At 31.2% G+C, this 24,321-nt stretch overlaps 4 protein-coding genes across 9 annotated transcripts in view; 1 reads left to right on the top strand and 3 right to left on the bottom strand.

Moving 5' to 3' along the window:
* Positions 1-1,939: 1,939 nt before the first annotated feature.
* Positions 1,940-7,488, top strand: LOC103498023 (fatty acyl-CoA reductase 3-like). Its single transcript, XM_051091815.1, has 8 exons — positions 1,940-2,124; positions 3,043-3,143; positions 3,388-3,580; positions 4,335-4,496; positions 4,832-4,913; positions 5,079-5,351; positions 6,119-6,246; positions 7,244-7,488. Exons 1-8 carry the CDS (start codon positions 2,066-2,068, stop codon positions 7,392-7,394), a joined length of 1,149 nt encoding a protein of 382 aa, XP_050947772.1. The 5' UTR covers positions 1,940-2,065; the 3' UTR covers positions 7,395-7,488.
* A 750-nt stretch (positions 7,489-8,238) lies between these two features.
* Positions 8,239-12,405, bottom strand: LOC103497952 (uncharacterized oxidoreductase At1g06690, chloroplastic). 4 transcript variants are annotated; one of them, XM_017046775.2, is made up of 9 exons: positions 11,746-12,405; positions 10,663-10,744; positions 10,339-10,455; positions 9,642-9,706; positions 9,436-9,548; positions 9,277-9,356; positions 9,045-9,156; positions 8,672-8,791; positions 8,239-8,554 (listed from the first exon to the last, which is right to left on the bottom strand). In XM_017046775.2, the coding sequence occupies exons 1-9, from the start codon at positions 12,053-12,055 to the stop codon at positions 8,369-8,371; spliced, it is 1,185 nt and encodes a 394-aa protein (XP_016902264.1). In that variant the 5' UTR covers positions 12,056-12,405; the 3' UTR covers positions 8,239-8,368. The 4 variants fall into 4 exon arrangements, with proteins under 4 accessions (XP_016902264.1, XP_008458596.1, XP_050947769.1 ...); XM_008460374.3 differs by having other exon boundaries at positions 9,436-9,524; XM_051091812.1 differs by lacking the exon at positions 11,746-12,405 and adding an exon at positions 11,037-11,578 and having other exon boundaries at positions 9,436-9,524.
* A 6,690-nt stretch (positions 12,406-19,095) lies between these two features.
* Positions 19,096-21,914, bottom strand: LOC107991609 (uncharacterized). Of its 2 annotated transcripts, XM_017046764.2 has the most exons (7): positions 21,695-21,914; positions 20,317-20,582; positions 20,082-20,203; positions 19,940-20,008; positions 19,537-19,608; positions 19,289-19,361; positions 19,096-19,189 (listed from the first exon to the last, which is right to left on the bottom strand). In XM_017046764.2, the coding sequence occupies exons 2-7, from the start codon at positions 20,374-20,376 to the stop codon at positions 19,142-19,144; spliced, it is 444 nt and encodes a 147-aa protein (XP_016902253.1). In that variant the 5' UTR covers positions 20,377-20,582; positions 21,695-21,914; the 3' UTR covers positions 19,096-19,141. The 2 variants fall into 2 exon arrangements, with proteins under 2 accessions (XP_016902253.1, XP_050947767.1); XM_051091810.1 differs by lacking the exon at positions 20,317-20,582.
* An 836-nt stretch (positions 21,915-22,750) lies between these two features.
* The window catches only part of LOC103497954 (DNA polymerase epsilon catalytic subunit A-like), a 34,363-nt gene continuing 32,792 nt past the window's right edge, over positions 22,751-24,321 (bottom strand). For both annotated transcript variants that reach the window (XM_008460377.3, XM_051091809.1), the window contains exons 48-49: positions 23,616-23,722; positions 22,751-23,484 (exon numbers count right to left, since the gene is read on the bottom strand). In XM_008460377.3, coding sequence (XP_008458599.2) covers positions 23,088-23,484; positions 23,616-23,722 — 504 coding nt within the window. In that variant the 3' untranslated portion in view covers positions 22,751-23,087. The remainder of the gene's footprint in view (positions 23,485-23,615; positions 23,723-24,321) is intronic.

Here is a 24,321-nt window from a genome sequence, read left to right as displayed (position 1 = left end):
GTCTTTCTTGTGCGATTTCTTTCCTCGTCTACCTGTGATTTCTTTCACCATCTTTCTTTTTTCCCTCTGTGATTTCTTTCCATCATCTTTCTTATTTTTCAATTCTTGTTTTACGTCATTTAATCTTTCTATCGTCTTTTTTCTTTTTCTCTTCTTTTTTTCGCTCGATTTCTTTCCATCGTCTTTTTTTCCTCTTCTTTTTTTTACGTCGTTTAAATTTTGGTAACCAAATCTAAACGACGTACAAAAAATAGCAAAATCTAAAAAAAAAATTAAACGATCATGTAAAAAAAATAGAAAAGTCTAAACGATTATATACAAAAGAATTAAAAAAAATCATTTAGCCAAATCTAAACGATCATGTAAACAAATCTAAATGATAAACGATCATGTACCAAATTTTGAAAAAAATCGTATAACCAAATTAAACGATCGTTTAATAAAGTTAAACGATAGAATTGAAAAAATAAATTGTAGTCATATCTAAATGATGGTGTACCAACCAATAGTCAAATCTGGGCCACTTTTGGTATTTTACACGGTGGGCCTATGGGCTTTTTACGTTTTCAGAATTGTTCTATACAATGTAAATATTTTGCTGTTTTTTTATATTTTTGAAAAGACCCCTATAATCAATATAATTTATACAATTATATAAGTTTATGACTCCAATTTTAAATTTTGAATAAACTGAAAAAGTTTTTCATTTTGAAAATTTTAAGATATAATTGTTCAAATTGTTTATTTACGAAACCCCTACTAGGAATATTAAAAATTACCTATACAAGGAGAAACTTTACTCGAACTTTTTGTCTTTATCTTTTTGTATTAGGTTTATTTTATACCAATTCTTTTCGAATTTTAAAAGGTTATTGTCTTACGTTATATATTGAAATTTTGTTATATTTTTAATTATTTAGAGTAACTTTTTCATTTAAAACAATTACCCATGATCAATAATCAATTTTTTTTTAAACCTTGGTTTCAAATTTCAATTATACTTCTTCATCAATGTTCCATGTCATTAATTTGCCTACTTTTTAAATGAAGATCATAACTTAGTTTAATTGAGATATTCTTAGATGTATCAATCCTCACCAACAATATCAACCAAATAAATAATTTTCTTTTAAAAAAAAGTGAGAGAGAACATGTAATAAAATTACCAAAATAAGAAAAATTAAATCTATAATTTTCTTGGTTTCTTGGTCTATATGGACAACATATGGTTCTCCATTATATTGCTGATTTTCTATATAAAGATGAACATAAAAAATTAATTTGAAAAATGGATAAATGTCAATTATTAAATAAATATTGATATTAATTTGTTAGGAGGCTAGGTAGGACTCTTGACTTTTACTATATATGCATGGCCTTAATTTCTTTAATTAGGAACAATTAATTATTAATTAAGAACTAAGTGCACTTTGTTTACTCTTTTCCTTCTTCATAGTGTTCTTAAATAATAAGACCATTTCATGTGTTCTACGTCCATCTTGAAAATAATTCTCTAAATTATATTTCCCCCTTTATTAGGTTAAACTTTTCATCCATGGAGTTTCTTGAGAACAAGAGCATTTTTGTTATGGGTGTCACTGGCTTTCTAGGAAAGAGTGTGTACTTTATGTATCTATATGAATCTATATATATATATATATATATATATCTTTTGAATTTTTTTTCTAATTTAGATTTGTATCGCTAATAAATAGTTATGGTGGAGAAAATATTGAGGGTTCAACCAAACGTGAAGAAACTCTATCTACTTTTACGTAGTGTGGATGAAATTACGGCTACACAACGGTTTCATAATGAGGTACAAGATTTTGCCTTTTGAAGAACAAATTCAACTATCGAGATTATATTGCTTTTCTTTTAACTAAAGATATTTACTTTTGGAGGTAAAATAATAATGCAGGTTGTGGAGAAGGATCTATTTAGAGTGTTGAAGGAAAAATGGAATGGAAATATCGATGATTTAATTTCAGAGAAGATTTGTTTAGTGATCGGTGATATCACAAACTCAAATCTAGGGTTGAAAGATTCATATTTGTTGAAAGAGATGAAGAATCAAATACAAATTATTGTTAATTTAGCTGCAACTACAAAATTCGATGAAAGGTACCACATTGCATATATGCTATTATAATTATTTTTCTATGCTTGGATTCACAGAACAATAAAAATTGTTTGGAAAATATAGACTTCGGGTGTATTATATAGATTGCATTTTCACGTGATTAAATTAAAAAATAAGTTGTTTTGAAAAAAAATTATATATTAGACAACCACATAAAATAAATTTTGAAATAATGAACTTATAAAATAATGTAGTTTAGGATAAACACCTAAAACCAACGTCTAGAAAAATAAAATTTGTTTGTTTAATGATTAAACTTTCTAATTTGTACGAAACAATATGACCAATACCTTCAACGACTATCCTCACCAACCACATTCGACAGCCATCTCTGTGTCAACAGTCGTCGGCCAACTTTCTTTCACCGTTTTTTGTAGTTGTTGCCTATCAACTTTTGTTGGTCGTCTTTTGTGACCGTTGTTGACCTATTTTTGTCAATTATTTTATTTGTAACTGTTACCGATCAACTTTTGTCAATTGTTTTTCTATGACTATTATCGACCAACTGCCAACAACCATTTTTTATTATCATCATTTGACTTTCAATGACCACTATCACCGATAACCTCTAATTATCATTTTACAATAACTATCCTAATCACCATCATTGTTGATCGTTGTTGAACTTCTATCAAAATCTCCACAAACAGATTATATATATATATATATATATATATATATATATATATATATATATATATATATATATATCTTTTCCTATGTTATAAATCAAACAAATTTACCTAAAAACAGTCTTGAAAAAAAAGTTGTTAAACACATATGTGTTTTTCTTTTAAGGAGTTTTTGGAAAAAACGTTTAAATGAAAATGCATTTTTTTTAAAACGTTTTCTAAGTCGTTCCAAACCGATCCTTACACTTAATTATTTTTATTGTGCAGATATGATGTAGCTTTTGGAACCAACACATTGGGAGCTAAACATGTACTAAACTTTGCAAAACAATGTTCTAGTTTGGAAGTTGTGGTTCATGTATCCACTGGTAAGTAAAGTTTCAAAGTGATCCCATTCAATATAAAGCTTGTGATTTGTTTTTCTAAACTTTTGTATATATTTTTCAACGTTGCTGTAATTTCAACGAGAAGCTTATAACTTGATTAAGCGGGTAACAGTCGTTATTAGACCAAGTCTATGGCCAAACCAAAAAGTTGATCATCTCAAAAGTTCAAATTAAAATTTCATTCAACAATGAATTGAAAAATATGTATTTCTATGTTTTTGTTAAGCTTATGTTTCAGGGGAAAAGGAAGGCATTATACAAGAAATCCCATATCAAATGGGTGAATCTCTTAATGGCACTATTGGACTCAATATTGAGGAAGAACAAAAGCTTGTGGAAGAGACACTAAACAAACTCACAAGCAAAGGAGCTACTCAAGAAACTATAACCCTAACCATGAAACAACTAGGCCTCCAAAGGTATAATTAACTTCGTTAGGATATATAAATCGCAAAAACTACCTAAACTTTCAATAATAATAATTGAGTCCTTGAGTCCCTCCCTAAAGTTTTAGAATTATTAAAATTGAACCTTTTAAGTTTATGATAATTGTTAAAGAAATAAAAATTGGATCTTCAATCTTATATAATTAATACAATTTTGTACAATCATGTAAATCTGAAGATCCAATTTTAAAAATTGTATAAGTTTGAGGGTTCAATTTTTAATTTTAAAAATTTATGGGTGTAATTACAACTGCTATCATATTTTACGGGTGGTTTTTACAATTTTTCGTTAAATTAAAGCTAATTAATTAGCTAAATAATATTTATAAAAAGAAAATTTGTCAAAAATAGAAAAATTGGCAAAATATCTTCACTTCATAGAAAATCAAGTATAATGAATTTTCTCTTTTAGTAGTTTTTCTAGAGGAATTGTCTAATTTTAATAAAATGTAACAAAACTTCAAATTCTATCGATAAGACATTGATAAACAATAATATGCTTCTAATGGTAATATTGATAGACAATAATAGAAGTCTATCAATGTTTATCATTAATAGAATCCAAAATTTTGTTATATATTGTAAATATTTTAGTTTATTTTACTATATTTAAAAATGTCTTATTTTTATAAGTAGTTTGTTTTCTTTTTCTATTTTTGAAAAAAAAATCCCAATAAAAACTTATAATTTCACTAAATTTAATTTATTTATTTTTGTTTGTAATTAGGGCTAAGTTGTACGGATGGCCAAATACATACGTATTTACAAAGGCAATGGGAGAGATGATTATTAGTGAGTTAAAAGATAATATACCAATGGTTATCATACGACCCACCATTGTAACAAGTACTTACAAACAACCTTTTCCAGGTTGGATTGAAGGGATGAGGTATAATTAAAATCTATTCATCACTTATAGAAAAAAATATCAGCTCGAATTTCGAAAGCTATCGTGGAAGTTGCAGTCGTACTTTCCAACTTTCGATTTTAAAAATTGAGTTTTTGAACTTGGATAAATTTTAAAAATTATAATGATTGTATAAGTTTAAGCATTCAGCATCACTTGGATAAATTTGGGAATTCAGTTTTTACAATTGAAAATTCGATAATGTAATCGCAACTACTATCATATTTCATGGTGATTTTTTGCAATTTACCCTAAAAAGGTCAAATTTAATTAAGTTTGTAATGATTTTCCTTTTGTGTCTATGTTGAGCTATACAGGACGATCGACAGTGTCATTGTTGGTTATGGTAAAGGAAAACTAACATTCCTTCCTATTGATATCCATTCAATCTTCGATTTGGTAATTAAAGATTTAAGTTCAATTTCTTCATTTTGTTTATAAAAAATTGTTTTAAATAACAAAACTTTAAAAAATGTTTACAAATACAATGACAATTTACGCATATTAAGATTTCATTTGTCTAATAAACTATGAATTGAATATTATATATATATATATATAAAGATTCCAGCAGATATGGTAGTAAATACAATAATCATGACAATAACGATTCACGCACGTGAAGGAAAGCCATGTCATGTGATCTATCACGTTGGTTCTTCTAGGAGAAATTGTATGAAATATGGGGATTTAAAGCACTTTATGGAAGAGTACTTTGTTGAGAAGCCATGGAGAAGTAGAGATGGAAAAGCCATTAAAGTTGGGAAACCCAAAACCTTCAACAACATGGTTAGCTTTCGTAGATATATGGTCATTCGCTATTCCTTACTTTTGAAGGTATGAATGATAATTAATGCATTCTTCATATATTAACAATTTATCTAAAACCCAACCTTACTATATACATTATTACACAATTTATTAAGTAGTTAATGCTCATTGTTCAAGGGTGTTGTTTTTGAAATTTATGTTTGCTTTCAATATAGATTTTTTTATAATCGTGTGGTTGATAAATATTTTTCTGATTTTGAGGGGAAGTTTCAAACTCTAGTAAACGATATATTGTCTAAATTAATTGAGCTATGTTCAAGTTGATGATCGAAAGATACTAATTTGTCGATGTAAATTAGATTTTTATATTTGTATACATTTATCGTTGTCTTATACGGTTTTGTCTATATGTGTGTCTTCTTAATTTTGTGGCTAGCTATATATTATTATTGAATGATAATATGGATGAATTGTGTAGTTCTATGTTAAGGGTGAGTTTGGGCATAGTTTCTAATGTAAACTCTTTTAAAGGAAATCTTTCTTTCTTTCTCTTTTTAAATAAATAAACATGGATTTGATAAATGATCAACAAGTTGTAAAGTTGTATATAGTCCTCACATCTTTGTTAAAAAAAATTAGATTTTATGAAAGAAAAAACACTTTTAATTTAATCCTCCGAAATGGTATAGAAAATTAATCCAAACATGACCTAAATTATAGGTATACAAGTTTAATATCATGCAACTTTATATTCAACTTTTAGTCGAATACTACTATAGATATTTTATATTAACTGAACTACAATAATATTAATTACACGTTATATTATGAAGGGAATGAAAGTGGGCAATACCATGCTATGCCACTGGTTTCAAGAAAAATATGATCGACATAAGAAAAAATACGACTTGGTGATGCGTCTAGTCCAACTTTATCAACCATATCTCTTCTTCAAAGCCACGTATGTTTCGACGTTTCTTTTCTCTTTTTTTATTATATTAAAATGATTTATAAATTATCAAATCTTTTGCTTCTTTGTTGGGTTTAGATTTTGACTGATAATCATTTCGGCCTTGTTTGGTAACTATTTTGTTTTTTTAAATATAAGTTAAGCTTATTTTATCTATGTTTGAAGAATTGAAAATCGATAAGAAAGCAGTAAGGGTCGAGTCGAGAGCAAGGATTCCTTCTTTACTTAAGACATCCTTCTCGTTCATTGATGTCCCCTCTTTGCGAGCAAAACTGCTCAAGTGCTAATAAAAAGAAGTGAATTTCATGGAATCGATCCTAAATATCCTTAAGTTTCTCCATCCTCCGAAAACTTCAGCATTACTAATAGGCATCAAAATGTATTTCCTCTTACTAGTACTCCTTTTGAGCCCTTATTTATTGACGTTCTTCTATTTGATTCCGTTTCAAATTGTCGAATCTGATTCTTCCTATGCGACTTCGTGGGACAATAACATGCCTCTCTCGTAAGTATAAGAGTTTGAATTCTAATTCAAATTTTAAAAAAATAATAAAAACTTCTTTTTTAGTTTTCAAATTATGATTTTTAAAAATGTCAATAGAAAGTAGATCACAAGTCAAAAAATTTAGAGAGGAAACGCGTGTACAATAGAACGTGCCCTTAGTTTTAATTTTTTTTTTTTCATTTGTGTATCTGTCTAATATCTTTATCATAGCTTTTTTTAACACATTTTAACTTTCAATAAAAAAAAATCTCAAAACAAAAACAGTCCTTTCTTTAAAAGAACTTGACTTGATTTTGAAAAACAGCGATAAAAAATGTAAAACATAGCCTTTTAACTATATTTTAGTTTTCTATAATCAATATTTGGAGGAAATCGAATCTTTAACCATTTGGTAGTTTGTCTTCATTTTCTTTTTTACTGTTTCATTTGAGGTATCTTCAATTACTTACCATCTACCCTTTTTTTGTCCCCAAATATACACAGTTTTGATGATACAAATACAGAAAGACTGAGAAGTACAACAAGAAATTCAGACCTTGAAGAAACATTTTACTTTGATCCTACAGTTATCAATTGGAAAGACTACTTTTTCAACATCCACATTCCTGGCTTGGCTAAGTATGCCATCAAATAATTTGAATCCCCAAACTCAGAACCTCATATATGAACAACACATAAATTACTACAAGATACCAACTTATACCTTAAACTTTTGAGTTATCCATCTTCGATTGTCTTGATTTGAACTTTAAGTATATTAGTTAACACCATATATAAAGAATATTATCAAAAATATTGCATCACTCTTAATCGTATCAAATCAAATTCCTAAACCCTTTTAAGTTAATCAACTTAAACTTTTGATTAGAATTTTCTTTTAGAACGATCTCATGCATCGACTATATTCGTTTATATTAATTAACATTTAAAGAAGTCTATCACTATGCAAAAAATGATTCATTGATGATTAGTTAAGTGAAATGAAAGGTCTAAATCTAAAAACTCAAGCATTTAATTGATATAAATTATAAAGTATTACAAGATATTTGTTAATTGATATATACAAATACATTTGGGGATATAAATATATATCTTTCTTTAAAAAATAAGTTAAATGTTATGTTCGCCGTTATGAAAAATACCGAAGAGAGGGCTGGATAATGCCACATCATTAGTTCATTTAATGTTTGCAACCCCATCTAATGAATAGCCATTTTTTGTTTTATTATTTCTTCTTTTTTGTCGTAAAAGAAATATTTTACTTTCATCTTAAAGAAGTTGGAATGTGATCAAGATTACTAGAAATATGAAAAGTGTTGGAATGTGAGAAATCAAACGTGAAATAGAAGCATGAAACCGGTGGAAATGAAGGTTGGATTAAAAACTAGGAAAACATAATAAGTTTGCAAAATATTCAATTCAAACACGGATTTTAGATTACATTATTATTCCATTTCAAGCTCTCAAACAGCCGCTAGTTGGATAAGTTTAATATTTTCCAGATATTGTATCAATATATTGATTATTGTGTGACATTATAACTTTACAAGTCGATCGAGTAATAAGAAATATTCCATATCATGAACAGATAAAAACACAACTGCTAAGTTATGCACGCCTATATTCATCCCCACAGTCCCCAATAATTCTAAGAAGATCCTTACCTTTTTTGGATACTTCCTGGATGCTGTTTACATCCTCCTCGTCAAGAACAAGAGAAAAGATGGCATTTGTATCTTGCAAATGCTCTGACAATCCAAGCCGAACACCTATCATTGATCCCGCCACAGCTGGCTGCAATCTCAGAAGGTAAACTAAGTCGAATTGTGAATCAAAAAAAAGTATAACCAATGTAGAAAGTTACTGAGATTTAAATGAATGCAATCTTGTTTACTAGAAAGGCCAATCTACCTGATCAAGTATGTATTTGACAGCGACGGTTGGAATTGAGACCCCGTGCTTAGAAGCAACTCTTTTAAGAGTCTGTAGCAGAACTTGAAACAAACTCCATCCTCCCCACGCATCAACCATCTGCCGCGTAAAAGATTTCTAGCTTACTTGAGATTAAACAACAGATTCTAGAAAAAAATTTCCTTGTCCACCTTTCTTTCGTTGAGAAAGAGCATCATAGTTCAGTTTCATCATTCAGTTTTAATGTCAATATTTTTCATCTAGACATGAGTCTAAAGTATGATAAGAATCCCTAGGGAATGTAATTCGTTTCCGAATTCCATAATATTGGTCCAGGATCATTAACGTAAAAGGATTCGTAATTTTGTCGTACCCTTTTGTACTTTTGCAGAGAGGGAGTATTTAATGGAGGGCCAGCAAAAGGAATCATCAAGTTGGTGTCGAGGAATTTTTCAGATAACAAGCCACCCATTACAGTTCCATACCTGCATTAGAAATCACACTTCAAAAAGAAAAATTGCAAATGCGGTACCAAAATCAAACATCAACAACAACATAACTCGGGATGATTGGAAAATGAAATAGTGGGAGAGACAAAGGGATACGTTATAAGTTTGACTCCCGTGAGCTTGCAAAGCTCTGACATCTTCTGTTGAGGCCTCATATCAACAATAGAGTGCTGAACCTGGTAAATTTCCATTAAAGATATGAGTTAATTACAAACCAAAGAAGCAATTTACGGAAGAAATACACCTGACATTTACCTGATTACTCACAACAGGTATATCATTTTCCAAAATAATTTGTAACCTTTCCGTGTCAAAATTTGTCAAAGCAACCGTCTTAATTTTACCTACACACCACTTGCTAAAGTAATCTAATTAAATAATTTTTTTTAAAAAAATATATAATATGTATATGATCAGACAACTAAAAACAAAATCAAAGAGCTCAAATAAATAATACTTACCCTCCTCTTTCAAATCGGTCAGATGTTTGAGAGCATCAAGATAGCCAGGGTTCGAATAATCCCACCTAAAGAGTCATATAAAAACATCAGGTGTTAAGGAGATCCTAAGAAAACAAAATGAACAATACACCAGGCATTCGGGAAGAAGACAGAAACTAGACAGAATTCTACATTGCAACGACCAAGATGTATGACAATCGAAAAATGAATTGGAAATTGACACTGCTCCTCAAGAACCCTAGATGAGTTATATGCTCAAATTATAGGTTCGATTCATTGATCCCTAAGAAAATTTATGTGATATAATTTTCAATGTACATTTCACAAGTCTTAAATAGCCAGCTAATCAATTATGATATAAAAATTTATGTGATAATTTTCAATATACATTTCACGAATGAATACAATAATCAATTGTGAAAAACGTGTTTCCATAAAAATAAACTATATTTTAGGTTCTAAGTGAACATCTCTGCAGCCAAACTATGTGAACAACTTCAAATTGGATGATATTATGCCAGATAAAAAGCAGAGGCACTTGAGGTTCAAGGTTCAAGCTAATTATCAAATCACGACTTAGAATCAAATATGAGCATTGAAAAGCAATTGACAAACAACATGAAAAGTTAACAACATGCAAACAAATATGCATGAAATCTTGTTGGTCCATAAGGGAAAATGTTAATTTTTTTTTTACCAGTGAAATTGAAGCATATCCAAAGAAGACACATCCATTCTCTTGCGTGAGATATTAATGCTCTCCCGGACATAACTACTTGTCATCTTCACCGGGGGTGGCACCCATTTTGTAAGCCTGCATATTCAATATTGAATAGAAACATGAATTTCCAATTTTCGATTCTGTAAACTTCCTTGAAAGTGGCATATCAGAAAAAATAAAAAAACAAAACAAAAAGGCATCATAAGCTTCTTTTCTGTACTCTAGTCTGATGGCAAATGCCCATGTTCTCCCAATTAACATGGATCTCAACCAACAACCTACAATGAGTTAGTAGCTCACCCTCTTACGCTCTCTAGGAGTTCAGGACGCTCTCTACGAATTCGATTGATGAAGATGCCATACAAATCTTCAGCAGGTCCATCTATGAAAATGAAGGGGCACCAAATTTTGAGGAATCAAGACAAACCCACTAGATAGTTACAATCTCTTCATTTCAAACAGCAGGCATACTTAAATAGTAGTATCAATCACGGGGTTTAGGAAACGATAAATCCTCATGAAACTCCAAATTTAACAACTCCATATCAACATTGCCTTATTCATTTTGGGTTCATTTCCTAGTAAGCAGAAGGAAATTGCAGCACAACCAGCGAAAATTTAATGTGATAGCTAAAAATTACTACAAACAACTAAAGAACTGGCAATTTGCATACATATATCAGCCATATCAAAAGTGTCAAGTCCAGAATCAGCATATTTAATCATTGCATCAACTGCAGTATCTCGATCTATTCGACCCCATCCCCCGCTGGTTTGCCACATTCCATTTACAACCCGACACACATCTAATGCATCCTCGCCATTCTTAACCACCGTCCGTCGTTTATTTTCAGTAAGCACACATCGACAATATCCTGAATTCAATTTCGGTGACTTGTATTCTCTTCTCTGCTTCACAAACTCAAAAGTTAACCCACTGAAGGAATTAGCTAAAAACTTCGCCATCTCAACTGTGCGAAGCTAAATGAACCAAAGAAGAGAACCCCACTTCAGTTGTTCTTAACTTGCATATTTTCCTAGTCTACATACCATAAGCCAATTAATCCCTATCTTCCACAGTCTACTCAGGCATTTATCCTAAGAATCGAAAAATACTATTTCCCAAAAGCAGACCTCCTTCAAACGCATCTAACAGGAAAGAGAAAGAAAGGATAAAATCAAATCAAACCAGGAAGTTCCAAAATTTTGTGGCACACAAACAAACTACGTGGCTTCATTAAAGCTGTTTATGGATCGAAACGCACAGATTACCAAGTGGTCCACAAGAAAACAAACGCCAAAAAGAAGATAATAATATTGACAGATAATTTCAATTTCAAAATATATGTGGATTTTAGTTCCCTAAAGCATTGCAATACATACAGTGGTCGGCCATATCAAAGGTTGTAAGTCCGGCGTCGGCATATCGGAGCATTGCCTCCACCGCGGCGTCACGGTCGATTCTCCCCCATCCACCACTGGTCTGCCACATTCCATTAAGGACTCGACAAATTTCTAACGAATCCTTGCCATTTGACACCGCAACAGTTTGGGCGGACCCTTCCAATGTCTGAGAGCAATTAACAGAGCTTTTAGCACCAAGCTTTCTCCTCTCATAGCGCCTTCTTGTCTCAGCCGTGAAGGACTTAAAGGCAGTGAGGTTCAAGAAGCTCCGGTGAGTGATCGTTGCCATGGCGACTGTCGTATCGGGCCGGGTGTTGAGTACCGGAGAGACGATTTGAGTGGGTGAGAAAGTGGGTAATGGAATGGCTTAGGATTTTCTTTTTGGCGCACTTTTTCTTGTTTTATTTTTTAATGCCCCTTTTTTTGTCTTAAATTACAAGTCAGTCCTTCATATTTGAGTATTTTCTCAGTTTAGTCCTTATTATATAAAAAAGAATGGGAAGTGAATAGGAATGTAAATGTACATCACACGATGATAATACTAACTTACTAAGACCCAATAATTGTAAATAAGAAAAATAGGAATACTGTTTGAGGAAAACTTGAAATGTTTATCAATTAAATATTATACTTTGCATTAAAAAATTCTACGATACCATTCGAAAATTTTAAAAATATTATCGTAGTTACTAGTAGTCCTATGGATGTTATTAGTTTTGAATTCTAATAGTCTACTAAAATACTATTTTCGATCGTTCAAAAGTTTTAATTAATATTTGTTAACTTAAAAAAAGATAAAAATATTTATCGTTAATATATAGACATAAATTGTTAGTACCTCATTTAAAAAATGTTATATTAATAGTCTTAAATAATTAAGAATGTAGAAATTATTTACGAATATAACAAAAATTCATAGTCAATCAAAGATAAAGAGATACTAATAATGAGTACATATCAATAATTATATTTGTAAATAATTTAGTTGATAAATCCTTTTTAACCTTTTATTGAAAAATATATTAATGCAAACTCTTGAAAGCAATTTTAGTATTTCAGTCAACTCATATTTTAAACAAATATGTCGGTTATAGAATCAAATCAATTTTAAATAAATTCGATCCTAGTTTAGTTTTAATTAAAATTCATTCAATATACAAAATAAGAAATGTACTCCACAAATTTCAAATTAATTTTGAATTTTGAATGGTAGGAGGTGCCTGAATTTTTATTTACTTGACCATAATTTTACAAATAAAGAGTACTAATTAACACTAAAATGATACAAAGCTTATAATACTTTCAGAAGATGATATAATAGTAATAATAATGACCCCATCTTCGACATATCTTATAAAAAATTTAAACACATAAGCTTTCTATGTATACTTTGGCTTGCTCATTACCCTCAAAATCCTCTGTTCCATCTGCAATAATAACAAAAAAACATTCACATTGTTTCAACACACCAAACATCAGCAAAAAAGCTATATATCATTCATTATTGATTTGTAATATATATCAAACATGAAGAACGGGTTGAAATTTGTTTTGAGTAATGGTGAATTCATGTTTCATCCAATTAACAGCTTGGGAGACACTAAACCTCGTGGTTAAAAAGAACGTAGCTATAAGTTACAAAAACTTATAATAACAACTTGTATAAGTTTGAAGAATAAGTTTTAAATTAAATTTATATATATATACATACAAAAGTTTAGGATGAGATTTATTTTGGTAAACTTTTGTCTTACATTTTCTGATCCTCCTTATCACAAGCCTCAACAAGACGGATAGCAGCTAGCTTCATGTGCTGTACACCAATGCTGCCACATACACACATCCACTTTTCTAAATGCTTAAATAATACAAAGTCAAGACAATTGTAAATAAATACTTAGGATCACAAATTCACAAATACGTTATTTGAACAAAGATGGTAAAAATGACAAGTGATTTTGTGATAATTGAAACATATGTATTAGAAGAACAGTGAACTACCGAGTGCTTTTCTTTTCTATTTTATCAGCCAACATACTCAACTTAGAGAAATTGAGGTCCGAAGAATCACTGCATATTTAAAACTATTAGTCAACAAATGAAAAAACTACAATGCAATTTGTGAGAGTTCAAAGAAAGCTTACATAGTACTACTAAGTTCTGATAAGATTGATTCAACATCATTGAGATAGATATTGATCAACTGAACACAATCAGGCTCTTCAAATTTTGTTAGAATCTGGAAAAACCTCTCATTAACAATCCTCTAGAAAACATATTATGACAATGTTAAATTAATAATAATTTGAAGATAGAACAATTATCTACGCAAGTAATTAAATGAAAAAGAAACAATAGATAAGAAATTAGTTGTCACCTCTTCAATCAGAGATTGGACATAATCTTGGAGCAATACCTTAAGAATAGACAAAGCCATTTTAGATGCAAAAATGGTTGGAAAAAAGAAAGCTAGGATACGAAGAAGATGAACACATGATAAAACCTAATACTTATTAGTTTCATGGGGAAGAAAAAGCAAACCAAAGAGGGAGATGAGGACAATGTGGAACAGAATTACATACAGTTCAGCATGATCCATCATCTATTTGACATCAAGATTATGAATAATTTTCATGTTTGCTACTGAGATATGAAAAATGAATTAAATAACTGATGTACAGGTAATCGATTATCCTTATCAATTTAGTGTTATTTACATGCACAACGTGTCATAAAGAGAGAAAGAGATAAAAGCTATAATAATTAGTAATGTTATCTACAACAAATATGCCTTTTAATAGCATCCAACTAGTAACCTGCTATAAAAAGTAAAGAAAAAAAAGTGGAAAATAAAAATTGCATAAGCGGGAAAAAAATTTAACGTCATTTTTAGGTTTGCCCGCGTGAGCTTCACCCCAAATTCCCCTTTTCATTTTCTTAACTTCCGGTGAGGTCTCTCCGATCCTCTGTTGGATTTTATTTTCTCTTCATTCTATCAATTTCAAATACCAAACGCTCTATTCTCCATACCATTCTCTCATTTTTCTTCTACGGTTCTAAAGATAGGACAGAGGAAGATGACGAGGAGGATGATCGAGAGATTGATTCTCATGAAGAGGAAGATGGTTTGGGAAATTTTGGCATTGACGCCACCATTGTAGCTTCGGAGGTTAGGGTAATGGAACCGGCTTGAAGTAGAGTGGGTGTTGAAGGTGATGGGATGCGATTTGTGAGTGATTTACGGAAAAAGATGTCTCTGCCGCTTGGTTCCCTTCAACTTCTCTCAAATCCAAACACCAACCTTCACAATATGAAGATCTTCCACATCAATCACATTTTCGTCGCCGACAACAAAATAGTTCCTTCTCATCCCGCTAGTTACTACGTAGCTGCTGCTGGCGGTGGCGGAGAAGGTCAAAGTGGGATTTCCAATGTTTCCTCATACTCGCTCATTCCGATTTTTGATCTCTCTGATCACCCTGTAAACTCTCTCACTCTATTCTTTGCCGATTATTTCTATGATTGCTGTTTTTTTTTATCATTTTGTCTATGTTATTGAGTGAAGGAGAAATGGGAACGGGTTATAATTTTGTCTTTCGATTGTTTCTCTTGCTTACCAAAAGGTGTCTTTAAATTTATTATCCTGTTTGTTTTGCTGATTTCTTTTTCACATGTGTATCGAAGTTTGAATTGGGTGAAATACTGAAAATCTAGGGTGTTGCTTACTTACATTGATCTTGCCATCTCAAATCTCCAGACAGAATAATTGTCCCAAACTGTCTTGCAGTGCTGGTGGTTAACACTACATTTTGAGTAACTGTGCAGAGTTCTTGTGCCAGGCAAGTTCTTCTACCCTTGTTTCAATTTCTTTATTATGCTATGGATTGTTTAGGCCGAACTGTAAACTTTTTGGTTAGAATATTTTTTGTACTTTGAGAATAATGTATTTTTTGATGTGAGCTACCATCATTTTATTGTATAAACTGTATCTTCTTTCATCTCTCTCGCTCTCTGGTTCTTCTTTCTTCTTTACTATGTCTCCTCCTCTGTTGAATGCATCAGCCCTTTATTATTTGTTTCAAATGGAAAGGGATAAAACTTATTATGTGTAAACGTGGATCAAAGGTGCTTTTGTATTAATGTTTATGGATGGGGGGGGGGGGGGGGGGGGAGGATAGATTTTCAACAACTTATTTTCCAGGAAATTCAATTTAGGAAATTGTTTGTGAAAGGTAAAATGAACAATGAGCTATAACCTAAACATCAACAAGTCAGCAACCGTTATTGAAACTTGGAAGACAATATAGGAAATGGAGCTATAGAAAGAAAGAGATAACTACAAGAGAGGGGAGAGAAAGTCAAGATACATGTGAGCTCAGTTGTTGGAAGGGAACATGGTGTATATGAGAGAGGAGAGGAGAAAAAGAAGGTGAGAAAAGAGGGAAAAGTACAGACGAAAACCAACCAAAGTTAAGTGTATAAAGGCTATTATTCATAGAAAATCCTCGTTTGGCTTCCAAGAATTTCACTGTTTTTATAGATTGTGTGACCCAAAATAAGATGTTTATCTAAAGTTAGTTTGACTTGGAAGGAGTGACATGTGAAAGCAAGTTCTTTCTCTTGTAACCAAAGCTTCTTCACTTTGTATCTTAGCACCAATTTCACTTCATTTGGTATATAGTATTTTGATGGAACAAAGGTGACCTCATTTTTCCTTCCTCCATACACTATGTTTCAGGTCATTACCTTTTAGTTTTTTCTTTTCCCAATCTACCTCCCAAAAAGGAGACAGATATGGTTAGATACAGTTATCCATAAAAAAGTATTAAGTTGTGTGGGTGGAAGATGTAATATTTTGTACTTTGAGTATTATTTTAATATATCTAACTGGAGTTGTTGATTCTTTTGTCTTATGCACTCTCAAATGTCTATATGTAATTCTTGTTAAGTACCTCATTTATAAGTTTGTTACGTTATTGAGTCATTGACTATATTTTATGTTTTCTAACAAATAGAATTTGTATCATTTATTTTGAAAATTTATTTATATGAACGAAAATTATTTATATTATTTAACTCATTTTGAGGTACATCATGGTGATGATTTGATGGCAAAGGGAAAGGGACAACCCTTTAGACAATCCTTCATGACCATATCTAATACATATATTAACCCTGCTGCAACTACCTTTTTTGGAAGTTAAACATATCCATCTCCCTTGTTGCCTAGTTTTGAATTTAGGCATATAGGACCCATGGATGCTTCAATTTGGGGGTGTACTTTTAACTTTGTTCCCCCGTTATAAGGAGGTAAATATTTTTTAAGCAATTCTGGTATACTTTGGTCTCTTGAGAGTATTTCTTCCATCCATATCTCACAGTGTATTTATCGAGCCTAATCGTTTTTTAGATAACTAATCTGCTTTTGTATTAGATCGTGTTTTTGTGAATGGAATTTTGACTAAATGTTTTTGTTTTTACTGGGTTTTGTTTTTCTATTCTGCTGCTCTATTACCCAACACTTTTGTTACTTCATCTTACGTTGCAGCCATGTCTACTAAATCTAAGTATGTTTTTCTACAGCGATCTGATTTGGGTTTTGTTTCATTTTTCAGTTTTTAAGTGATCGATCAGTTCTTTTGAGTGTAATTTTAATTCCCATTCCCAATTTTCTTGGATCATTTGTTTTGTTTATGGTTGTTGCTTTGTTTTTCTTTTTCTTTTTGTTCTGTTTTGTACTGATTCTGTTTTTTTTTTTTGTTCTCTGTTTTTTTATTTTTGTTGCACTATAGGTTGTTTCTGGATTTCTTTGTATTAACTTTCTGGTAATTGATTTGATCATGGTTTTTTCAAGATCTCATCCTTTCGAACTCCTTCCACATGCCTGCAGTTTCAACTATTTTGCTCAAAACCACATCCTAAGTCTTCTTTCTGCTTTTATTATTTCATATTTTCCATTCTTCTTGTTATCTTCATTGGGAAATTTAGACCCCAAATTGACTTTTGGCTTCACAATTGCAGTCAAACTTTGCTACATTAGACGTGAAAATAGGAATAGTAACCAGTAGGAGGCTTGATAGACACTTTGAGGAGGAAGTGTCAATATTATGTGCAGCACTTGAATGTGTTCTGGAGGTATATGTCTATAAACAAAACCATTAGGTTGATTTCGTGGGAATATTTTCCTTTCAACTGCTTGTCTTGTTTTTTTTTTTTTCTTACTCCTTTATACCAAACCCAACAGAATTTCAATGGTGTCTTTTTGAAAGTGAACAAGTCAACATTGAATATGTTGCACAGAATGGAGCATTATGTTACTTTTGGGTATGTTTCTCTTGCATCTCCCTTCTTTTGCATCTTTTGATTTTCTAGCGATCAATATTAACTTTTCTAGTTTTATTTTTGAACCGATACTTTTAGCTATCCTAACTTGAGAGTGTTAAGAATTTATTTACAAGAGAGGCTTTGGAAAACTCAACAAGTGAACTGCTTTGACTAATAACTCCATCATCGAGTAGGTTCATAACTGAAAATTATTGTTGTATTTTGTAGAAGTATAACTTTGTCCATAGCATTCAATCTTTTCTAACTGCTTGTTGACTTTGTTTTTTCCAGTCTCTCAAGAAGTTTGGAATTATTTACGCCAAAGATCTCATCCATGAGATTATGACAGCGGTCTCATTTTAAGGTGTCATCTCTAGAACATAATGGGAAAGTTATCGGAGAAAGTCTTGATCTGATCAAATATGTTGATGGCAACTTTGAAGGACCTTTTCTTATCCCAGATGTAAGGAGAAATTAATTTTCTGATATGGAAAATACTTTAAAAAGTTTGATGGCTTCTTCTTCCTTGGAGATGACATATATTATTTAGTTATTTTTATTGGAATGTGGTATACATAAGTCTCGTTTGTAGTTCTGCATTATTCATTCTTGCACATGTCAGTAATTGACATTCTTACTTATGTTGATCTTAATTGACATTCTTACTTACAACGTGTTGATCTTAATTGACATTCTTACTTAGAACGTGGTTTATTCCTCATATTTGAAATCAATTTAATTTTAGTTTTGTCCAATTTTAATCTTCATATTTTGAATAATCTTAATTTTAGTCATTCAGAGTTAGTTTTAATTAAAATTCATTGAATATAAAAAATAAGAAATGTACTCCACAAATTTCAAATTAATTTTGAATTTTGAATGGTAGGAGGTGCCTGGATTTTTATTTACTTGACCATAAGTTTACAAATAAAGAGTACTAATTAACACCAAAATGATACAAAGCTTATAATACTTAAGAAGATGATATAATAGTAATAATAATGGCCCCATCTTCGACATATCTTATAAAAAATTTAAACACATAAGCTTTCTATGTATACTTTGGCTTGCTCATTACTCTCAAAATCCTCTGTTCCATCTGCAATAATAACAAAAAACATTCACATTGTTTCAACACACCAAACATCAGCAAAAAAGCTATATATCATTCATTATTGATTTGTAATATATATCAAACCTGAAGAACGGGTTGAAATTTGTTTTGAGTAATGGTGAATTCATGCTTCATCCAATTAACAGCTTGGGAGACACTAAACCTCGTGGTTAAAAAAAATGTAGCCATAAGTTACAAAAACTTACGATATCAATGTCTTAAAAATTTAAAACTTGTATAAGTTTGAAGAATAAGTTTTAAATTAAATTATATATATATATATACACACAGAAGTTTAGGAAGAGATTTATTTTGGTAAACTTTTGTCTTACATTTTCTGGTCCTCCTTATCACAAGCCTCAATGAGACGGATAGACGCTAGCTTCATGTGCTGTGCACCAATGCTGCCACATACACACGTTCACTTTTCTAAATGCTTAAATAATACAAAGCCAAGACAATTGTAAATAAACGCTTAGGATCACAGATTCAAAAATACATTATTTGAACAAAGATGGTAAAAATGGCAAGTGATTTTGTGATATTGAAACATATGTATTAGAAGGTTTAATAACAAATTTACTCTCTCAACTTTTAAGGTACTAAGATATTGATGTAACTTTTAAAACTTATTCTTTTTTTTTGTTTAGTACAACCTTAAACTTTCAATTTGTCTCTAGCTAGCAGATCTATGAATTTTAAGAAATTCAAAAGATTAAAGGAACAACGAACTACCGGGTACTTTTCTTATCTATTTTATCAGCCAACATACTCAACTTAGAGAAATTGAGGTCCGAAGAATCACTGCATATTTAAAACTATTAGTCAGCAAATGAAAAACTACAATGCAATTTGTGAGAGTTCAAAGAAAGCTTACATAGTGCTACTAAGTTCTGATAATATTGATTCAACATCCTTGAGATAAATATTGATCAACTGAATACAATCAGGCTCTTCAAATTTTGTTAGAATCTGGGAAAACCTCTCACTAACAATCCTCTACAAGACATATTATGACAATGTTAAATTAATAATAATTTGAAGATAGAACACAATTGTCTACACAAGTAATTATATGAAAAGGAAACAATAAAGAAGAAATTATTTGTCACCTCTTCAATCAAAGATTGAACATAATCTTGGAGCAATCCCTTAAGAATGGACAAAGCCATTTTAGATGCAAAAATGGTTGGAAAAAAGGAAGCTAGGATATGAAGAAGATGGACACATGATAAAACCTAGTACTTATTAGTTTCATGAGGAAGAAAGAGCAAACCAAAGAGGGAGATGAGGACAATGTGGAGCAGAATTACATGCAGTTCAGCATGATCTATCATCTATTTGACATCAAGATTCTTAAAAAATTTCATGTTTGCCACTGGGATATGAAAAGTGAATTAAATAACTGATGTAAAGGTAATCAATTATCATCATCAATTTGTTATTTACATGCACAACATGTCATAAGAGAGAAAGAGACAAAGCTGTAATAATTAACAATGTCCCTCTTCTATACGAAAGGATCACTAAATGAATGAAATAAACAAATTATAAGAACATGAAAGTATAAGAAAGGATCACTAATGAAACAAATAAATAATAAGAACATGAAGTATTTGGTAAGTTAGAATCACTTGAAAAATGTGCATTAGAACCCGTAACTATTATTATAGGTCAGTCAAAGTTGGGTTTTTTGATCAAGTTTAAACTAGTATTAAACAAGTATTGTTAGTTTAGTAAATGTTGAAACGAATCAAATGGGTCGTTGATCAATTTTATTCTTCAAAAAGAATTTAAGCACCCTTAGTTTGGATTATCTTCGAACTGACGCCAACCAAGCTTCTAACGAGACCTTTTTCAATCTATTATGTTAACCTTCTTGAAGAACTTAGCAAAATGGGCTAAGCTAAAAAGTAGAAACTTCAATCTTAAACCCTAGCAAACATTGAAATATTATGTATTGGCATTCAGAAATTAGAACGGTAATTGAATAAACTGCATGAATTTTCCAGCCAATGAGAATCCCCTCTGCGAAACTAGACAGAAACGCATATAAAAACGCAGTTTCTCGAATTATGATTACACCAAATTTGTTTCGTAACGTTAACCCATCGTGAATCCCTCCCTTCGGTGCTAAATGTTTTTTCTGATCATTTTAAACCTCGATTATTTCATCCATTCGTTCTAAATACAATTATGCTTTTCGGTGCTATGATCTGAGAGTAGAAAAATACATTCGCTGTCATCAATGGATGACCAACTCGTATTCCTAAGACCAATTCCAATAAAATTAAAAATATTTGTATTATTGAAATAATTTTTAATAAGAAAAATTATTATCTTTTCACTGTTTTAGTTTTTTCTTTTTAACAAATTTCACCAACAAATAAAACTATGAATCAAAGAGTTTACGCCACATATCAATCATGATTAGCAACGCAAGAAATTCGGTAGGAAGCGAAAAAAAGACAAATTATGTAAGTAATGTACCGCATTTTGTAGCAAAGAAAACGAGAAAGAGACAAGTCGACTCCAACATCTTGCAAAGCCGAAGCCAGAAATCACTCGCCGGATCAATTCCAAATGCATCTGGAAATTCAACTTGAAAACATTGAATAATTCGAGTCGTCATCTCAAATAGCGATCAAATTTCAAAATCTTCAGCTCGTATAAACAATTGAACAACAGAAAATCTTTGCATTCAATTCCAAAGAATATCAATGTTCTTGAAGAAAGAACATTCTTTAAGTTAATGGCGATGGAAATGAACGTGAACTCAATCGGTTAGAAATTACAAATAAAATGGAATGAACGGAATTAAAAGCAATACTATAAATTTGATTTGACGTCGTGGGTTTAGGACATAGCAATAGCAAACTATGGCTATACTAATAATGATGTATCTTTTTAATAAGACAAAATAAACATCGTCACGTCGATTACGTCCTCTTGACATCATTTAATAACAATATCGATATAGATAATATTGGAACGACGACGTAATTATTAGCAGATAATTAATGAGATTCAAAAGGAAATCCGAACAAGTATTATTGCATAATCACTTAACGTAAATATCTTTGTGTGCCACGTAAACAATACAATTTTCAAATGAGATGAAATTGACACGTTCTCAATGTTGTGAAATAACTCCGTACAGATATCGTGATATCATCATTCTTTAGAACTTTAGAGTGAATTAAAATAATAATATTTTTTTGTCAAAGATGATAGTTTGATCATCATATCAATTAAGCTAGGCTCATTTTGATGATAATTATTTTAATAATTAAACTATGCTCGTCAGAATACTAGATAATATGATATTTATCAATAATTAATTGTGTAATTAATCAAAATTTGAAGAACATAAACAAACTTTCCCATTATTTGCTAATCAATTTCCCTCAACCAATGGACAAAACCTTTACAACCAAAGATTCAAATGGTAAATGTAGCGATAGCTTTCAAATGCAAGATATGCATGCAAAAAGAAAAAAAATTAGCACAACTCACATCAATTAGTACTAAGAAAATCAAGATAGGTATAAAAAAAGTGCAAAATTAATTGATCTACAAAAATTTATATACAAATTTACGTTTCACAGACCTAATTGCTATAGCACTAACCTAAATATTGAAGTCGGAGGCTCAAATCTCACCTCCACTTGTAAAAATAATAAGAATAAGAATAATCTAAAAGCACTAAATAGGTATGAGAAAGGTTGAGAAACTACAAGAAAAACTCATCGTACTGTGCCATGATCAGTTCCCTAATATACAACAGTATCATGCATTAAGGTTGGACCCAAGCTTTTGAGAACAGCCTTTGAAGTGATTTTGAAATACAGTTTTAACAAAATTGATTCTTGAGCTGTAGGTTTCATCCCTTCTTCCCTTGAGTTTCAATTCCAGGAATGCTCGAGTTTTCTAAGATCCACGTGGTGAACTCTTCCAGTAGTTGAAACTTCTGACGATTGGCTACATTAAGAAGAACCAGCATCTTGCTGTAATATTCTGATGCATCTTCTTTGCATTTAAATGAACCGGCACAGCCACATTGTTCCAATAAATGAGCTGCTTTGACTTGTTTGCAACGAACGCATACCAGATCCTGCATGTGATAGAGACGCTCCCTCTGTCGCACGATTTGAAGCAGCGCATTCTCCATCTCTTCTTGATCATATGGTTGTCCACATTGTGGCACAGCACAGCGCCATTCTTGTGCTAGTAAAGCTGAGTCGCGGCACAAGTCCAGATCTCGACAATCTTCGCAATAGCTGAAACCATAACCAAAAGAAAGGGTGAGAAATAAGATTCAACATGGGTTTGAGAAGAGATAAAGGTAGAAGTAATTGAATTTGGAGTAGACATGCCATATTTAACAACTTTTTCATTAGCAATAACATACCTGCAAATAACGTTGGGCAAGACTACGGACGGGCTGGAAATAGAAAACTCAGCTTCGGGTGCAAACTCTCTTACACGCACAAACTTCAGTAAATTTTTCCTCATTACCTATACAATAGGGAAAAAATATTAACAGGAGTATGATACTATAGTTTACTAAATGGAATGCTGTTCTAAGCCAACTTGAAGTGCAATTACATGATGTGGAATCAGGGATACTAGACTGAAAGTTCAAGAACTAAAACATTGAATCTCAATTGTTAATTGATTTCAAGATGAATCTCAATGTTTTATATGATATGGTACCAAGTCCATCCAGCCCAGACAAGTATCTGATCAAAAAGTAGAAACAACCGGCCTAAGATGGTGTACTCAAAGAAGCATGGAAAATGTTTGTTTTGAGATAAACTCCATGTTTGTCTAATAAACATTTAGCTAACATAAACTTCAGAGATAGCAAGGAGAAAATAACACTTGTTCTGGAGCTATTGTTTTTTTCCCTTAAAATCAGGGACTCCTCACTGATGAGTTTCCTTTTTCTTTAACTACCTCTTGGAATCTAAATATGTCTTATTAAATGTTAAGGACAAGAACAAAAACGCAACCATGGCTTCTGCATAATGAACACCGAGGGAAGATGGAAGCTGAAAACCACCATGTTCTCGTATGAGGATGGTAAATAGTACTTAAGTTGGTAAATACTTCAT

Source organism: Cucumis melo, chromosome 11, assembly GCF_025177605.1.
Source record: "Cucumis melo cultivar AY chromosome 11, USDA_Cmelo_AY_1.0, whole genome shotgun sequence".
Classification (NCBI taxonomy): domain Eukaryota; kingdom Viridiplantae; phylum Streptophyta; class Magnoliopsida; order Cucurbitales; family Cucurbitaceae; genus Cucumis; species Cucumis melo.
This window is presented reverse-complemented; position numbering and strand designations above follow the sequence as displayed.